The 18,881-nt window shown below is 34.4% G+C and overlaps 1 protein-coding gene across 2 annotated transcripts; it reads right to left on the bottom strand.

The window, feature by feature from the left end:
- Window positions 1–2,494: 2,494 nt before the first annotated feature.
- LOC21410461 (ubiquitin carboxyl-terminal hydrolase 5) lies at window positions 2,495–12,766 on the bottom strand. Of its 2 annotated transcripts, XM_024175331.1 has the most exons (15): window positions 12,483–12,766; window positions 11,622–11,876; window positions 10,235–10,379; window positions 10,058–10,117; window positions 9,858–9,953; window positions 9,217–9,259; window positions 8,849–9,120; window positions 8,084–8,224; window positions 7,828–7,998; window positions 5,391–5,648; window positions 5,157–5,305; window positions 4,426–4,998; window positions 3,727–4,000; window positions 3,325–3,556; window positions 2,495–2,901 (listed from the first exon to the last, which is right to left on the bottom strand). In XM_024175331.1, exons 1-14 carry the CDS (start codon window positions 12,620–12,622, stop codon window positions 3,374–3,376), a joined length of 2,760 nt encoding a protein of 919 aa, XP_024031099.1. In that variant the 5' UTR covers window positions 12,623–12,766; the 3' UTR covers window positions 2,495–2,901; window positions 3,325–3,373. The 2 variants fall into 2 exon arrangements, with proteins under 2 accessions (XP_024031099.1, XP_024031098.1); XM_024175330.1 differs by having other exon boundaries at window positions 8,849–9,259.
- Between the last annotated feature and the right edge of the window lie 6,115 nt (window positions 12,767–18,881).

Raw genomic sequence — 18,881 nt, 5'->3', positions numbered from 1 at the left:
AAAATAATTAGTTGAGAATTAATTATTATTTAAATAATGTGATTATTTAAATTTGAACTTGAACACGTCTAGATTTATCCATTTAAACTTATTTGATAAGTTGTTCAATTTAGAATTCAAATTAATTTAAGTTTGACTTAAATTTGAATTTGAATTTGAAATAAAATTGGACTACAGGATAAAGGATGATTTTCTCTTCCTTCCCTATCCAGTATTGGCGCCACACACAGGGATAGGAATCCCTAGCATGGCCGGCCACAAGGGATAAGGGATATAGGAGAATTTTGGTTTGAAATTCAAATTGGAGATAGAGATTGGATTCTTTCTAGAAGTTTGACTTCTACTCTATAAATACTATTTTTGAGACAATTTTCGGAATGGTTTTTTGCCCTAATTTTAGAGGTAGCCGAAATTTCTCTATAGAAATTTTGGAAACAATTTTTCAGCCCTAAGAGTTAAGGCTGGCCGAAATTCTCGAGAGAGAGAGGAAGAAAAAAAAATTTTCTCCAAAAATTCCACATCGTGCATGTGATGGTGTTTGTGGAAATTTGAGTGTTTATTGTAACCCGTTTTGTCTCATGTGTGCCCACACACACGTCTTCGTGGATCCTAGGAATTGATGTGGAAGACATTGGTTTTCTAAACACAAAGATTGGAGCAAGGACTGTTCATGGTCAAAGAACTCAAGTTATCATCCGAGTCGGCTTCCAGGTATTTTTCCTGATTGAGTTCTTGATCTTTATAAGTTAATGAGATTAATTTATTCATGCATAAATTAATATAATCTATAGAGTATCTCAAAAGTTTTATGAAAATTTTTGTTATACACGATCCGCCTCTTCCCCGCACCACCGCGCTTCCGCAGCCGGATTCGATTCGGCAACCAACATTGACCTCCTTAGAAACTCCTCAAGAACACTTTTCAATCATCTTCCAACACCATCTGAGAGTTTTTTTAAGAGTTATCTTCACACTTTTCTGAAAGTATTCAAGCCTTCAACCTCGGAGTCACTCTCATCCACCGTCAGAGGGAGTGCTGTAAACATTCTCTACGCTCTCGGAACAACCTACATTTCCTCTCAGAGCTCTTCCACCAAACTCCTATGTATCACGTTTCTCCATCAGCGCCTTATCCACCAGCAAAAGTCTCATATTTAAAGCCTCCAAAGCAGCCCGGAAACTGCCTTTAGAGCCCCTCTCCATCAAAAATCCTTATCCACCTATTGAGTCGCTCATCCATCAACTACGTGATCACTCCTCCTACCATTCTTCTTTCACGAAGTTCTTCATTATTATTTTTCGGATTTTCTAACATTTTTTGCATGAGTATTTTTCGTGATTTTGACAACAAAGAGGGTCCTAGAACACGTATTCTTCGGCCTAATTTGGACCTAAGTGAATCACACCATCGTCGGAGGTCCTACCATCGTCATCTACTTTGAAGGCCTGTTAAGTGCTTTGGTCACGTTAGAACCGCCACCAACAAGTCAAATACTTACACGTGCACACCCTCGCCACGTCATACCCTCCGAATCTACCGGACCCCGACAATATATTTTATTTTAGTTTGATAAGAATATGTTTGTAAATTACAATAATAGTTTAGAATTTTATTATTTTATCTCAAACATATTAAAGAAGAAACAGATTACTTTCGTGCAAGTAGAATATACGTTCATAACAATAGTTATTATAAGGGTTGTGTTAGTGTATTTAAATAGCGACTGCAAAATTAGTTGTACAAAGATAAGATAGGGTTTACTATACACTTTTCAGTTGCTAAAAATTGTTTAACAGTCTAAAGATAACTCTCAACAGTTTTGTCAAACGAGTACCTTATTCCACTCGCTATTAAAGAATTTTCGATACAAATCAATAATTTACAACACATTATTAAGAGGTATTCCCTACCTGAAAAATTATTTTAGAATCTTCTTCACGTGTCTGTTCTTTTCAACTTTCTTCTTTTCTCTTTTGTTATGTTTTTCATTATTTTGTTTTCTGCTTTAAAGTCTTCACTTTATTTTTTTCATTTATATAAGAAGTCTTCTACACGAGTACTTATGTACGTAAGAGAGAGACAGGAAAATGAATTAATCTCATTGGTGCTCTTTAAACTTTAAAATTATTTATATTTTATCTTTTAAATTTTAAAAATTCTCACTTTGCCCCAAAACTTTAAATTTATCCCATTTATGCCCTTTTATAAGAATTAAAGTTAAAATCAAACGGAAAAACAGGAAATTAAGTTTGATCATGTGATTTTTATCTGATTGTTTTCAACAGAGATTTAAACAAAAAAGCTACATGACTGCATTACTCTCCTTTTCTCATTCTGTTTTTAACATAAATTACAATAGAAGTTAAATGAAAACGATTCAAAATTCAAAAGGCAAAGTGAAATTTTAAAGTACGAGAGACAAACTGAGAACGGCCCTAAACTTTAAGGCACAGACACTAGTGATAATAATCCTAAAAAGAATCTACGGTGGAAATTGGAGCTGGTATCAACTATTTCATCATTTTGGTTAAACAAAAATCGCTACAATGAGTATTCTCAAAGAACAATTATAGGTTTCAGGTTTAACACAATACTTTCCTGCTCTCTTGCTAAGTTACTAAAACTTGTATTACTAGAATAGTCTTCCAAAAAGAAAAAAAATACATATAAATATTTCCCGATGCATGATAAAATTAGCAATTCCATCATCTAAACCTGCCTGGGGGAGAAAATGCTCTAATCCAGGAGGCTTCATGACTTCACAATCAGCTTCAGCCATATCGGGATCCCAGATTTTCCTTTCATTTCAATGGTACTTGATGCACCATAACAAACATGTTGAACAAGGCGACATGGGAATAAATAGTCTGCAGCATGACCAAAATGGTCGCACACTTCTCCTGTTTAATTAGAGAACAAAAGAGAAAAAAATAATTAATAACATTGAGGCATTAATAATTCCTACAAATTTTGGGAAGTTTAGAAAAAAATTGAGGATAGCACCAAAGGTTAACAGGATGAATGCATGTTATTTTGACATTTGCAGCCGATTTTACGAGATTTTTTGAGTCGTACCTCTCTCATTATTATTATTATTATTATTATTTAACTTACACCAGCAGGAAATGGCAATGCATTGTCAGCTCAAGGAGAGACCCCCCAACAGCTCTATAACAAAGGTGTACTTCTTCCACTTTCTTTTAATTAAAAGCTATCTTTTGTGGCTTTTTTTTCCCCCTTTTCCCGGACTGTAAAGAATTGGCCTAAGGCCAGGATATGTTTGTTAACTTTATAAAATGTATACAAAGAACTGCTGCACGTACACTGGATAATGCAATGCTGCCCTTTTGGCAAAAAATTTGTCCTTGGAGTCTACTTCTGCAAATGAATATTGTCGACACCAGCACTGGATGGAACGCCATTGCTAACAGAAGCATCTTCAGTTCTCACCCGCCGATAAAAGAGAACATAAGCAGCAGCTGACTTCACATCTTCTTCATTTATCTGTGATATATGACTGTCATCAAAGTTGTACCATCTATTCTCGTCCAGAAGCTGCAAATTGAAAAATTAGTATAGCCACTAAGCACAAACAATGGGCATAAACGACTGTATAAAGTTGTAAAGTACAATACTAGAAAATGTACTAAAAATAGCAACTAAAATCTGGACGAGAAAAGGAAATTTGAAAACAAAGTTTTTATTTTTTATTTTTTTTCACTCACCTTGATGTGCGCAGTGTAATGGCCACTACCCATTCCACCATAATGATTAGTCAAGGCATAAAGTTCATAAAGTTGACGCTGGGAGTTGTTCTTATTGGCTATGTAATTTGTTAGATCAAAGTCATGAATGGGAAAGTTTACAAAGGTTTCTAGTTTATGTTTCATAGACCTGCTGTATGAGAATCTCTTCAAATGGATGACTAATACTTCAGGAAGTCTCCATAGATCAAGTTTTTTGCTCGCTTGTCGTCGCTCTTTGCATTGGGGACAGAACCTTCACCAGATATCCATTGAGATGACATTAGTGGTCGAACTTTTAGGGGAAGGATTTTAGATTTACAATTACAATACAAGAGTAAGTACATAATGCAAATTCAATCAACACACTCCAAGGCTTCAAAAAAGTACAAAACAATGATATCAGAAAATGTGTGTCGACGTCTAATGTGGCAAATCATCTACTACTGGGACATCCAGGTTACACAAATCATGCAAAGCAAAGAACCATCTTTAACTGAAAGACATTTCTGCAAGTAAGAAATTATTTCTTGCAGATCCATTCAATATTTGCTCTTGACTCTCTAAGGGAAGCAGAAGAAAGTAGCCTTAGCCTACAGTTACGGGTGTGGGTGTGTGTGTGTGTGTGTGTGTTGTGAGAGAGATAGAGAGAGAGAGAGGGGGGGAGGTGAAGAAGCTAACCACATATCTTCAGGCACCAGTGGTTCTTCACGTAGAAAAGCTTCTAGACAGGTGTACAAGGAAAGAGGTTCATTGCGGGCTTTCTTTGCAACATGTCCATACTTGAACACTTCCGACAAGTTTTCTATGCAGTGAGTATCATAACTCTCCAAGAGTTTCTGTGACCAATCAATATATACTATTGTAGACGTTGATGATGAGGAAATTTTGATGCTTTTATGTTCCCCGTCTACCAAATCAATGCACACATTACTTTCATCAACCAATTGGAGCTGTAGTTCTTCAAAAGTTGTCGCTTTAGTACTATCGACATCATTATTCTCCATATTGTTCGATCCAGGACAAGCTTTACCCGAACCAGAGTCGTTACAATGCTCTGATGCAGCAGCTGAAATGCTGGAATCGGATACGTCGGCACTTCCAGGACTCTGAGTTCTTTGAAAAGGAGAAAGCATTCTGCGAACCATTGCCTGTACGTCACCCCTCGTAATTACATCATCACATGAGATTGCCGAGACAAGTGGTGCTCCGAAGGATTTCCATCCTGATGCAGTCTGATTGCTGCTAGCACCTCTAGGACAATGGAAAGTAAATAAGTAACATAGAAACTCAGTGAAAAGGAAGAAAAAGAAAAAAGAAAAAAACAAACAGACAAACAAAACAAAACAAAACAAAAGGCAAGAGTGGTGCTGTTAAGATTCTAGTCATTAAGTAACTAAAAAGTAACTTACTGCTCCCTACGGCGAAGTATGAACTGAAGATATTTGGTGTTCTTCAACAACTTAGGAATTCGATATGCTGCAAGATGATCATCATCTTTGATGGTCGATAATGATACTAACGGGTCTTCCAAAAACCTTTGAACTGTATTGTGGTGGACCTGTAAAGTGACACATTGAATCAACTTACTTACATACAGTCCAATGAAAATCCATAATCATCGGATTCGGGATAATGCTAAAAACCTCCACAAGTAAGAGCTTTTCACTGGGCTTCAACGAACAGGCATTGCTAAGTGCCTGGATCAAGTCCCTGCAACGTCCCTGCTTTGGGACAGTCACGGTAAACGCTGTTGGCAATGCATTACCATCACATGCAAAAACTGTTACAGTCATAGTTCTGGTAATGGTAGACTGAAGAGGCAGCGAAAGATACATGAAAGGATCAAATGTGACAGAGACCTTATTGCACACTGGACAAACCAAAGTTGACTTGTATTGACCCTGTAAGATGAGCAACTCGTCAATGCATGAATCAAACATGACCAGGATAGACATGAAGATAGATACACATATGCATGTATGTGAAAGTGCACGTCTATTCATACACGTAAACCATATAGATAAACAGATAGAAAAGATAGACATACATACAGGGAGAGTTAAGGTGTTAGACATGATTATGACCAACTAACATTTTCTTTCTCCAGACCTGTGCTAATGTAAAAAGTAACGACCAAGTACTGAGCATATTAAACTTTTAGATCATGTCAATTAGCATCTGCTACTCGTTTTCTGTATTCGTATCACTATACATAAAAATCTTACATTGTCTTTTCTAGAAGAATAAAAATAAAAATATTTCATCGTTTAGCTTTCATGGATGAAACTCAATTCGTTTAGCTTTCATGGATGAAACTCAAAGCCAAAGGATTCATATTGGGGGATGTGATAGCCCAAATTAACAGATAAATGATAGCACCAAAAAACTAAATTTGATATCATGCAAGGACAATCAATTGCAAAGCTATACTTTGCGTCTTAAAATACACTTACAGATTAACTAAAATTAACCACAAATTTTTAACATGGTGTCCATACAGTAACAAGAGAATGCAATAGTCCCCTTGGGGACAGGTGCTCTAAACTCTAAGGGTACATTTGGTTGGGGGGAAAGGAAAGGAAAGGAAAGACAATTCCTTTGCTAAAGTCTAAATCTCTTTTTGGTTAACAAATTAACTTCAGAAAGACCTTTCCATTGTAAAGCCCATTCACTCATTTTGGTGGAAAGGCCATTCATCCGGTGAGAGAGTGGAATTGATATTCTGAGGTTTGTGGAATCACTTTTTCCCTAACTACCCTCTTCATCTTCAACACACAACACCAAAATCAAAACCCATCCACATCTTTGCTCAGATCCAGCCAGAAGCAGATCTTGAAACTCCATTACGACGCTTGCGTCGAGCACTGGTGGCCATCATCGGAGTTAGCATCCTCCTCCAAAGCCCACGCCGAGCGCCACCACACATCGCCGAAGCTTGCATCCTTTGGAGCCCTTTAGTGCCGCCAAAGCATCATAGTCGCGTCCACCCCAAATGCCACTTCGTACGCCGCCAAGCATCATCGGAGATCGCATCATTCTAGTGCTCTCAAGGGCGCCGGACAACATCGGAGCTTGCTTCAAGAGCCGTCAACGCTCCACCGTTGACATTGAAGCCATCTTCAAGCTTCAAGCTTTTCTTTGTTTTTTATTCTGTCGTTCCACCATCGACATTGAGAATTGTCAATCACTATCTTGACACACATAATCGGTCTTTTTCATTGAAGTTGCTTTGCAATTTTTGAGTTATATTTCTCTAAGTTTGCTTTGTCGGCGTGTTTTGGTTTTGATATTTTTCAGATTTGTGATAAACTTTGAATAATTGCTTTTCTAAGGAGTATATCTTTTTAGATTTGGAGTTGTTCTTGTTCGGAATAACCTAATGATTTTTTATGGATTTGGGGTTGTTTGTTCGTTCACGTTTTTGGTTAAGATGAAGGTTATAGGTTTAATGGTATTTTTGGTAAAATGCAATTTATTTCATTATATTCTTAAGTCATTCCATAACTCTAACCAAACTAAATAATAAGTTTATATTTCCAGCACATTCCAATTCCATTCCATTACTATTTCTATTACCATTACCATTCTGCCACGGTAACCAAACGCACCCTCTAAAGGGCTTCCACAGAGAACAGAACTACAAAAAATAACTTTAGATTAAGACGCCAAAAAATAAAGTAAAATAAAAACACTTTTGTTCAGATTTTCAGTGTGACTAGTTACCTGAAACAAACAATTAGAAACAGGAATAAAGATGCGTCAAAAACAGATTGGTCAATCATGACTGGAAAGAGAGAATCTCATAGATTGCGATTAATCGTTTAAAATAATGGAGTACAGAAAATGTTAAAGCCAAGGAAAATAAACCAATCATTAAAACTACTAATAATCTATATGCTGTGTACTTTATAACAATCTGGAAGGTTCCCAGTAAAAAAATCTGAAAGGAAAAAAAAAAATAGGATCATAATGAAGAAATATCAACAGGTAAGTCGAACAAATAGGAGAAATTGAATCCAAAGCATGTATGTCCAATAATTGTACCAACACGTCACATAATATCACCAACAGTGTACTTACTTGGCACACATCAACAATTATGGAATCATTACGTGCAATGTGATTGGCCCAATACTCATCAGCAACTTCTTCATCAGGTCGGCCATCAGCATCTCTAGACTTTACGTAAGGTTTGTCTTTAACACGATTCAGATCTTCATGAAGACCATCTAGTAAAAATGCTAAAAGCTCCTGAAATAATAATAAATAATCTATTTAACCTTTTGGTTGATGCAGCGAGTGCAACCAGTAATTACCTTTATGGATATTGGCAAACCTGAGAATCATGCTGATTGTATCCACTAAACTGTGGTGCAAAACGAGCAAGCTTTGCTTTAAAAGGTCGAGGAGCGACCGGCATTCGGCCAGGTGCCCAGAGTTTCCGAAGTAATTCACCAAATGCTAGAGCTAGCTCACCCTACAATACAAAACCACAAAGTGGTATTCATTGTTTATCCAGTACCAAGTTTGTTGAAGAGAGAGGGAAAAAAATCCTTTTGTAAATGTTTGTCTGAAAGTTATCTTTTAAATCCCCTTCCATTTCACTCCATAATAAACCCCCAAAAAAATAGCACTAAAACTCCATGCTACAAAACTCTCTCTTCTCCGAAATCACGAAACCTTTGAAATTACCCTCTTTTTTTTTTTTTTTGTTAATAGAAATTACCCACTCAAACTTAAAGATCAACAAGATTTACGAATCACCCAAACCAAAACCAGCTTCCTCCTGCTTTCCAAACTAAAGTAAATAACAAATATAAAGATGCCTCAAATGTTAAAATAAGTGGTTATTCTCTCAATTGACAGATCTCTAGTTTTTGTGCTTCATAAAAGTAGAATTTGGGATCCTTAAGCAACAGAGTCATTCTGATAACTTCTACTAAAATTGTATCACTGATATAGTAAATTATGAATGCTCTTCAATAACAAATTACGGGTAAAGGTAATCCCAAAATGCTTTAGATTCACACTCATCCACCAAAACTAAATAAAATGGAAAATTAACATTTCATAACTATTAGACGAGAGCATTGAAACTTACAACCATGCCGAGAGGGTTTTTCCAGTTTATCTCTTGATGATAATCTTCTCGAAAATATTTGGCAAACTCTGGTGTATGAACAAGGCACTGAATAGCACTATTCATAAAACAAGTATTTCCAAGGTTTAGCAAACCAGTCAAACCACCTGAAGAACCCCTTGTACTAACACCACTGACCCCATAAGTGTTATCCGACTCTCTAGCTGGAGTCTGACTTTGTGGAAGATCTGTGCTGTAGCTTCTAGACGAACCCTTGCTAGCAGACAAACCTCCTGCAATTGACAAGCTTGATTTAGAAGGCTCTACAAGAATAGAGGTAGCTTCCTTCTCAAAAGATCCATTGTTCTGAATAGAACTCATGCAGCTACCAGATACAGTATTATCGACATTGTTAAGGACCTCCACCAGAATCTGTTTATGTGATTGCAGAAAAGAGGAAAGATGTGTCAAAATACCAGCCAATGAAACCAAAAAAAAAAAAAAAAAAACCGAAGCTTTTTCTTCCAGCATACTACTTAGAACCTAATTGCTGCATATATGAAACCGTTTGGCTTTGGACTCAATAAAATGGATAAAGTAATGTTGAATAGTATTGTGACTATGATACTTTGGACAATTTGGATGGACAAAATTCCAGATTTTTTTAGGACAGACAAATGGATACAAAAGATCTTTACGAGAAAGCAAAGTTTTCATTTTTCTTAATTATTCTTAATTGGAAAGATGTTACTGGGTCCTGGCAGTTTTCTGAGCTCGGTTTATGCTATTTTATTATGTAATTTTCCCCTTGTAATTGATTTCTATCAGTAAAGGCTGCTTATTACAATATACATGCATACATGCATACACACACACACACACACACATATACACATAATGTGTCTCTGTATCTCCTTAGTAACTTCCTAACAACCATATACAATACGCATAATAGTTCATTGGCATCATCAATCCAAGAGTTGAACATAACAATGCTGCAGAGTAATTGTTGGAAAATAAAGACACTTACATCTTGATCCATCTGTATATTGGCATCATCAAGTGTTCTATCCATGTCAATCATCAAACCATGCTTCCGGCGCCCATAGAAATCCCAAATGAATACCTGTAAAAACAGATTTTTAATTAACGTTAAATTAAAATTGAATTAAAGAATGCAGAAGAACAGTTAGATAAAACACAATATTCAAAGACATATGAAACTTTTACTTGCTCCACGTTCAAATCAAAAATCTGGCAAGCCCTTCTATGAAGGTCTCCAATGGTTTCCTAGCCACAATGTTTCAAGGTCAAATACACGCATAATCAGCATATAACTGCAAAGACCTTACTGTAAAAGAGCTGAAGAAAGTGGTAGGTATATCATGACCTGGCCTCACTTCATACCTTCTTACTTATTCTTATAGTAGAACAGTCACCTTTTGGCATCATAATTAATTGAAGGCGCAGAGGGTAGACTTCCACAGCCAACTCTGTTTGTGAAATACCTGAACTAATTACTTTCCGAGCCAATGTAGGACCACCTCCGTACCTGTCGGGAAAAAGGAATGCATTGATTTCTCAATCCTTCTTGTAACGGAAATAACAGGATCCTCCAATGAGAGAGTCAAATTAAAACATGAGAGGATGAGAAGCTGAAAATACAATAAATTTTAAACAACTAAAAGAAACAAAAACAAAAATAGTCAGTCCGTTCAGAATTAAGCAGAATAACCCATTCAAGTAACTTCCATCAAGTGTCAGTATCAGCTCATCATCAAATCACCTATTCAAATGTGAAGCCTCAACAAAGCCACTGCCTCAGCTTGTAGCTTTCTTCATTCATTCTACGAAAGAAAAGTTTATAATGCTTTTTCAAAGATCAATTTCATGATCTAGTTTTAGTTTAGTAGAGGTCAAAAGGAATAAATTACTTCTTTAAACAGGAATTACTATGACTAGCATAAATGACATCAATAATTTCAAATAATAAGAAAATAAATCTCAGGGGAGAAAATCTCCTATTAAGCTAAAGCAAGTGCAGCCTCCAATGAGTTCAGGAGGTAAATAATATGTGTAACATAATTTCGCAGTAAATGATTAAAGAAAAAACACTTACACAAATGGACCTGCCATAGAACGCAAAACACCTACTTAGGGGTAGAGAGAAAGAGAGACAGAGAGAGAGAGAGAGAGAGAGAGAGAGAACAAATACATTTAGTACTATGTGAGTACTCTGTCTTTAGGGCCTACACTCTGTCAATCCGCCAAACATTTTTATTTGACTATAAAACCAGTTGCGAACACTAACTTCAACCACATTTCTGGAACTTCATTTTTTTATGACTTCAAATGCCGTCATAGATCAGCAAGCAATTTAATTATTCCAAATCCAGTACCTTTTGTGAGGTTTGTATGCCTAATCTATGCAGACTGAGCACCATATTCAGCAATATTGAATGCCCTCACATTTGAGAGGTACGGAGTATAGATATTGGTAAAGGCAACATGTAAAAGGCCCCAATATTGGAATGAAGGGAAATAGCGGAAAGATAGACAGATGGAGATCCTGCCACAACATTCTCTACTAACAACGACATTACCTGCTGTAACTTTTATGTGGCAACACATCAGCATGAGAAAAGGAAATCTTTACTTTTTTTTTCATTTTTTTTTTTTTTAGTTTTTGCAATAGTCTACCTTTGAATTTGAATCCAAAGAATAATTGACACCACAGTCAAGAAAATTCTTCGCAAGAAAATTCTTCGCAAGAAAAATCCTAACCATTCCTCACCATGTATGCAATTGGTTCCAAACTTCTTGTGGTAGTAATACATAGTCCCGGCCTTCTAGTAAAGTATCATGTATCTCAGTCCCTGTAGTGGATTCCTCCGGTGCCGCTTCAGATATCAAGTCAGAATTATCAATCCCAGCAGGCTTCTTTAAGGTACTTGAGCCAACCGAATCGCAATGTTCAGACACAGAAGATGCATCATTTGGGTTGTTTGGCTGATCCTGATTTACATATTCTATCCAATGTTGCCACCATCTAATTAAAAAAAAAAGAAGGAAGTGCCAGAAGTTTCAGCTCTACTTGGAAATGAAAAGAATACTAAAATAAATAAATAAATAAGTAATTCATACACTATAAGACCCTTGCTAAGCATTAGGTCATAAATCATTTAGATAACTGAAAACTGTATGATTCTGAGCACCATTTTATGTCAAAACACGACCTCATAATCCTTAAGATTGCATAACAAAAATCAAAACCCAAAAATACCCAGACGAAACAAATAACAACAACATAAACAAAACCCACACATATCTTATTTGGGGGTCCATGGGAAAAGAAATTCAAGAGACAATAAAACATTAAAATGAAAATTTTAGAATCTCCCAGAACATGTAAATTATTTTTTCTATGATTGTCAGTAGAGGAAAGCCTATCTCCATGGTTAAAATTCATCCAAACTCAAGAGAAAAAAATTTTAAAAAAAAATGAGTAATATCTGTGAAGGCAAAATTCAGTTGAAGTAAAAACTATCAGAGTTCTAGATAAAGCACAATCACACTACAGGTCTAGTCGAGTTCAATTATTTTCCAACAATAATAGAAAAACCACTACAAAATAATAATAATAAAAAAAAAGAACCTCTGAGTGATCAAATAAAAGGTATCGCCTTCTTTGCCGTTAGATTCGGCGGCCAAAGCAATGTCTCTTATCAAAACCCTCTCTTCCTCCGGCGTCGGCTCCGTGCTACTGCCGCTGCTGCACATAGACACCTCAGCCATTGCTGTCACTCCGCCTTTCTCTCTCGGCGGATCCGAGTTGCTCAGGCTCCGGAATATGTGTATTTATATTATTATGCCGATGGTTCTGTTTTCCTCCAGCGTTTTCTTGGGAACCAAACGCCCTGTTTGGAAATTGGCGAGAGAATAGATGGTAGTGGGTGAAATTTTTGAAAAGTTAGGGTTTTTCTTGCAATATAGTAGAAGTTACTGAATCGGATCTAATATGTTGGGTAAAGCGGGAGTTAAAGGGCTGTTCGGGCAGCCCATTTTTGAGTTAAAATTTAAAAAAAGTAACTCGAATTATAATTTTATTGAAGTATAATGTTCTTTTAAATTTAAACTCAAATTTGAATTCGAGTTTGAGATTAAAATTTGAGTTCAAGTTTTTCCTTTAACTCGAGTTTAGAAACTCGAACTCAAATTAATGAACAATATTTTTTCTATTATTAAAAATGTTATAACTTTTTCATTTTTAATTCTGATGGAGATGATTTTTTTTCTATGCGTTGACAATGAAAAAACGAATAAAACTTCACCCATATACTCTATTAAAATTTTCCATTAGCATTGAGTTTTTATTAAAATACTATCTAAATACAAATTTAAGTTTTGACTCATTCAAACACAAACTCAAAAAGATTCTTATCTCAAACCATAACTCAAATGTACACAACCAAACACAAACTCAAGTTACAACTTTAACTCAAATTATAACTCAAACTGAACTCAAAATTTACACTCAAATCGCCTAACTCAAAAACAGTAAAAGAACAAGCTCTAAATCTTCTGTGCAATTTACGGTGTCTCAATTAATATTTAATCAATCATATTACATCATTTTAACATAAAAAATTAATTAAAAATTTTTTTAATTTTTTATGTAACGTAACGTGATATAATTAATTGGACACCAATTAAAACATTAAATTTAGCAAAATATCTGAGTCTTGTAAAACTGGGTAAATTAACATCCAAATTGAACTCTTATTTATCCTTTGAAGAAATTAAGTGCATGTTTGGTTTGAGGGTTTAAGCCACCTTAGATTTAGTTAAATAGTATTTTCTCTCATAAATAATTTAAATTTAAAAAGTTGTGATATAGTATTTTTTCTTATAAAATTTAAATTCTAATTCGAAACATCTGATTTGAACCTTCAAACCAAACAAACACTAAAATTGATCCTACAAATGCTTCCTGCAGACATTCTTATTTTAGTTTATGACTTTAAAAGCACCTTAAGCTTAAGAATGATCTACTGATTTGTTTTAATTTTAGTCTTTTTATTAGTTAAGTGTTAAAAAAAACATAATAGGGGTAATATTCAGTTTGTAATCTTATTTTGTTTTTTTCATCAGAATCACGTGTATAATCCGCGTCGTAATAACATTACAACATGCTATTTTCTATTAAGTATCAGCATTACAATAACATGTATATTTCATCATCTTTTTAACAGTCAACCGATGAAAAGGGTTAATATTAAAACAAAGTATAAATAAGGGTTGAACTATAGGTGTTTAATAGTAGTTAAAAATCAATATGAGATTGATTACAATGTTCTCGATCATTTTTAAGATTAACCCAAAAACCTGCACAGAGTGACTTGTTTATAAGATTTTTAAAACTTGGTTGGAATTTTAAAAATATAAACATGTCCGATTGAACTTTGAAGTTCATTAATATACCCTTATGTTAACCTCTTCCATTGATTTTTTTTTTTTTTAATATTGTTATACGAGGGTTTTTTTTTTTTAAGACAAAATCTTACAATATCAACTCAGTTTTATTTTACCTCATTATTTAAATTTGAATTGATTTTTTCGCCACTCACCAATTTACATTTTCTCATTATTTTCTTAGCTTTTTTTCCCCAAAATTTGTTATTAATACGATAGTAATACTAAGGATAACAATTTCAATCTCAACTCTTATGTATTAACTGATATGACATGTGAGTTGTCATCTTTTTATTAGCAGATGAATCTCCTATCATAAATTAACATGGTAATATTCTAAACATCCACCAATGTAAAAATAATTTTACATGCCGTATTAGTTAGTACACAAAAATTATTATTATTATAATTGTTATAAAGTTATCATTATACTTCTAAATATTATCATTATCACAAAAAAAAAAAAAAAATTTGAGAGCTTTTTCGTCGCACTAAAACAGAGAGAGACCTCGCTTGAGAGGAGTGATCAATTGACTCAATCAATCATATTACTTAAGTCTATTCTTAGGATTGATACTCTAGAGCAAATACATTAATGTACAAACAGTACGGAGTCAAAATTTATTGGTAGGGATCAATTTTTTTTTATCAAGATTATACTAATGTTTATGAACTTAATAAAATTGAATATTTTATTTTTTAAAATCTAAATAGTTGGCCCAATAAAATGTAGAGAACTATTAATTTAAGAGTGTACAAATATTATAATAAAAGGCTTATTTCAAATTTATGTATATCTTCATCATCATAGATGAATGATCGCTATTATTATAATGATTTTGTTATTCGTAGTGTTCTCGTATTGTATATATAATTATGATTGTTTAAATGATATTGATGTTTTCATTATTATAAGCATAAATTACATAATTCTCTTCTGAATTATAGGTCGTGTCACAAAATGTTTTGAAATTCAATTTGTAGCATCCATTCTCTGTGAACTTTAGAATTCTTTTAAATTATTGATAGTAAATGACACATGGAATGCTTATGATGACAATTTTAAGGGCATTTTAGTGAACATAAACCATAAGTACATTAAGAGCGTGTTTGGTATGAGGATTCGTGTCATGATTCGAATCATGATTTGTGACTCGTTACATTATTTTCTCTCACAAAAAAATATACGTAAACCGAGAATAATTCTAAATTCTTGTTATGAATCCGTGAAACAAACGTCTACTAAATCCTAATTTACTTTTATAGAAAAAAAAAGATTAAAAATACTAAAAAAAAACCATCCCTAAACAATGCTAACACTACCCCGATTGTCATATCCATCTTCATCGCCTTAGAGAATACAACTCAAACAAATAACAAAGCTGGCCAAAACAAACAAATCAATGGGCATCTGCATACATTTCCAATGGGCAATATTCTCTACCTACATTTCAATAATTTGCATAAAAAATCTAAGAAAAAAAAAATCTTGAGAAAAATTTGCTTGAACTAGCAGGTTCGTCAACACTGGCATTGTTACCATCTCTGACTTTAGAGATGAGACTGGCTTTTCGCTCCACTTCAATTTTTGTGAAGACACACGCCACGTGGAGAGGAAGTTGATTCTCCGGTTACCCATCGGCAACCCAGCCCGCGGCAAGCTTGACTCGGAAGTGATTTGAACGAAACCATCGAACCTCTTATGAGATGTTTGTTTTAAGGGCTCATCCTTAGTTTTGAATCATGATTCTTGATTTTCTACAGTTTTTCTATCACAAATAATTTGAATTTTAAAAATCAGAATCATAAATCATGGTTCTGAATCCATGAACCAGACGTCCCATTAATTTTGTGCCTAGCCTGTAGCACGAAGCCAGATCGCTGATGCTCCTAAAACCTCCGTGCACATTACCCTCGTCAAAGACGTCTAGTTTAGACCATGAATACTTCATGCCTGTGCTATATTGTTGACTGCCATTGATGAACAATCAGCTTAGGTCAAGCAAAGGAGAAAGGCAAAAAATGAAAAATTTGCTTTAAAAAAAAGAAAAAAAATTTACGAATTAATTGCATATCACCCCAATAGAGGGGAGCATCGTAACTGCATATTTAATACCCAACTCATATCATGAACGAGTGCTATGTGTCATTTTCGGTCAACAATTTAACATAAGGGAAAATTTTGTAAGAGTTCAATGGGCATTTTGTGACACGATCTATAATTCGGGGTAGAGAGAGAGTTTTGGGGTTTGGGTAGAGAGAGAGAAAAATAATATTGTAGAAAGAGAGATAAGTGGAGAGGAAAAGGGAGAGGGGACAGCGGCAGTGGTGACTGCGGTGGGGTGGACGTTGGGGCGTCAGGGGCGGTCACAGGGGTAGAGAAAGAGAGATTAGGGGTAGAAAGAGAGAGAAATCAGAGAATGGAGAAGAAGATCACGGCTGAGAAGTTATAAGTAGACTTTTAGTGACCACATTTGTTGTCATCAAAAGTCAAACAATCGTCGCTAAATAAGGACCTAACAACATCATTTCATCACAGTTACATAAAATGCTAAAACCCTAAATTAATATTTTGCGATGACAAACTTTTCAATGATGACATAAAAGTCTCAAAAATATCTAGAAGCCGCGTTTATTTTCCGCAACAATTTTGGTTATATTTTTGAGAAAAACCTTTAGCGACGACAAGTATTGTCACTATAAGTCTTTTGGCAGCAAACATTTCAATTTTTATCTCCTTAATCATTTTTCAGATTTTTAGCATCGACAAATATCATCGCTAAAAGTCTTTTACACGGGATAAATTCTCGCATGTTGTACCATTTACGTGCTACAACTTTTAGCGACGACGTTTGTCGTCGCTAATAGACCACTTTCTTGTAGTGAGATCTTATGATGATTGGTTTGCTTTACACCTTATTACCTAACTTGTTTTTCACCAATCACTTATTTGCATCTTTTTCTTAAAGCAAGTCTTGAATCACTTGGTGCATATGTTGTGTTCTTGCTAACGAGGAATTGTTCTAATCTTGTCAACTTGTCATGGTGTAAGTTTTCATTCAAAGAGTTGACAACCTCCCTTGTTTCTCGCATGCGAAATTCGGCCATTATCATACCTCTCTCTCTCTCTCTCTCTTTTAATCCTCAAATTGAATCTTGGCCCTTGAATTCATACTACATAAATCTAGACGTTAGATGGAATTCCCTTTAGTCACCATTCTAGTTCTATCAATTGATTTGATGAGATCAAATCACCCTAAAACTTTATTTGCTAGAGTGTGTTACAAAATTGTGTACTGGCAGTAATTTTTAACTTTACTAACTACATGACATGAATTTGGCATGATTACATTGTTGTTGCTAAAATTGTTGTGACATGAAAGTATCCGATACATGGTATTTCCAAACTTTTATGGTTAGTCAAAAATTTTGTCAGATTAAGCACTTCGATTTTTAAACTGAATTGTTGTAATTTTTGTTATCATGAGACTTTTCTTGCTTCACATAACCGTGTCGGAATTCACCGAGATTTTTTGATCTAGAAACTCCATCGTATCACATCATAATTTCATATATAATAAACTTTAATAATCGAAATTCAATAAAGTTGTGGAAGAATCTACATCATTAATTATGTCACCGTATTATACTAGTATAATTCAAAAGCGTACTAGAAAATTCATTGTCTAAGTCTTGATTAGTTTCAAGAATTATACTGATGAATTTCTTGGACATTACACTCAATGACAATGGATGTAGGCATTTTTCCAAACCATATAAACTGCATGTGTCCTCTCTTTCCCCTATCTCTCTTCAATTATAGCGATTCATAATTTGTATATTATTTACTTATTAGCTATTTTAAGAGTTTGATCCATTAATTATTTATGTTCTATTGAATATTTGATTCATTTGTCCTTCTTGTACACACATGGTTAATCTTGTTTTGGATTCGTCTTGTGCAATCTTCTGATATGTGTTAATTTACCAATAATTAAATTTATTTAAAAAAATCTTTTAAAACCCAATTCGCTCTCCTTTTAGATGAAACCGCATCTATTAATAAAAAGATGATAACTTACATGTCACATTAATTAGTACACAAAATTTGAGATTTGTATTAGAAAGTAATTATATACAATGCCAATTATTGAAGCCGGAATTTTAAAAATATCGACTATAAAAATGCCGAATAAGGCATATATGTTACGGCATATGCCCTTATAAGTTATTTTAGGGTATTATTTCATTTATGGTTAAATTTTATTTTATGTCATCTGTTTGTTGTTTCTCATAATAATCCACGTATTTACATTCCTTTTCTTAGCTATAATTGACTGAGTAATTTTTTATATTACAGAATCAATATTGTTTTATTCCTCTCTTATTTTGTTTTTGAATGTAGTCGGTTTTTTTTTTCTTTTTGACGGGCGTGGTTGAGCTCTTCTTCCTCATCATTTGTGGTTTTTTCCTCTGAATTTATTTTTCCTAGACGTGGTCTGATAATCAAACATTTGGTTTCTTCGTTTTCCATCGAAGTTGGGAAACGTTTATTAATTGTTGTCACACGCCCTTGTTACAC

The sequence above is a fragment of the Morus notabilis genome, unplaced genomic scaffold (genome assembly GCF_000414095.1).
Source record: "Morus notabilis unplaced genomic scaffold, ASM41409v2 Scaffold78, whole genome shotgun sequence".
Classification (NCBI taxonomy): domain Eukaryota; kingdom Viridiplantae; phylum Streptophyta; class Magnoliopsida; order Rosales; family Moraceae; genus Morus; species Morus notabilis.
This window is presented reverse-complemented; position numbering and strand designations above follow the sequence as displayed.

Excerpts from the sequence above, each read along its gene's own strand:
- LOC21410461 (XM_024175330.1), bottom strand. The coding sequence starts at position 12,622 with ATGGCTGAGGTGTCTATGTGCAGCAGCGGCAGTAGCACGGAGCCGACG. Across the intron at positions 11,877-12,482 it reads TTTTATTTGATCACTCAGAG|ATGGTGGCAACATTGGATAG; the intron begins GTTCTTTTTTTT and ends TTTTTTAATTAG. Across the intron at positions 10,380-11,621 it reads TGGAACCAATTGCATACATG|GTACGGAGGTGGTCCTACAT; the intron begins GTGAGGAATGGT and ends TTTTCCCGACAG.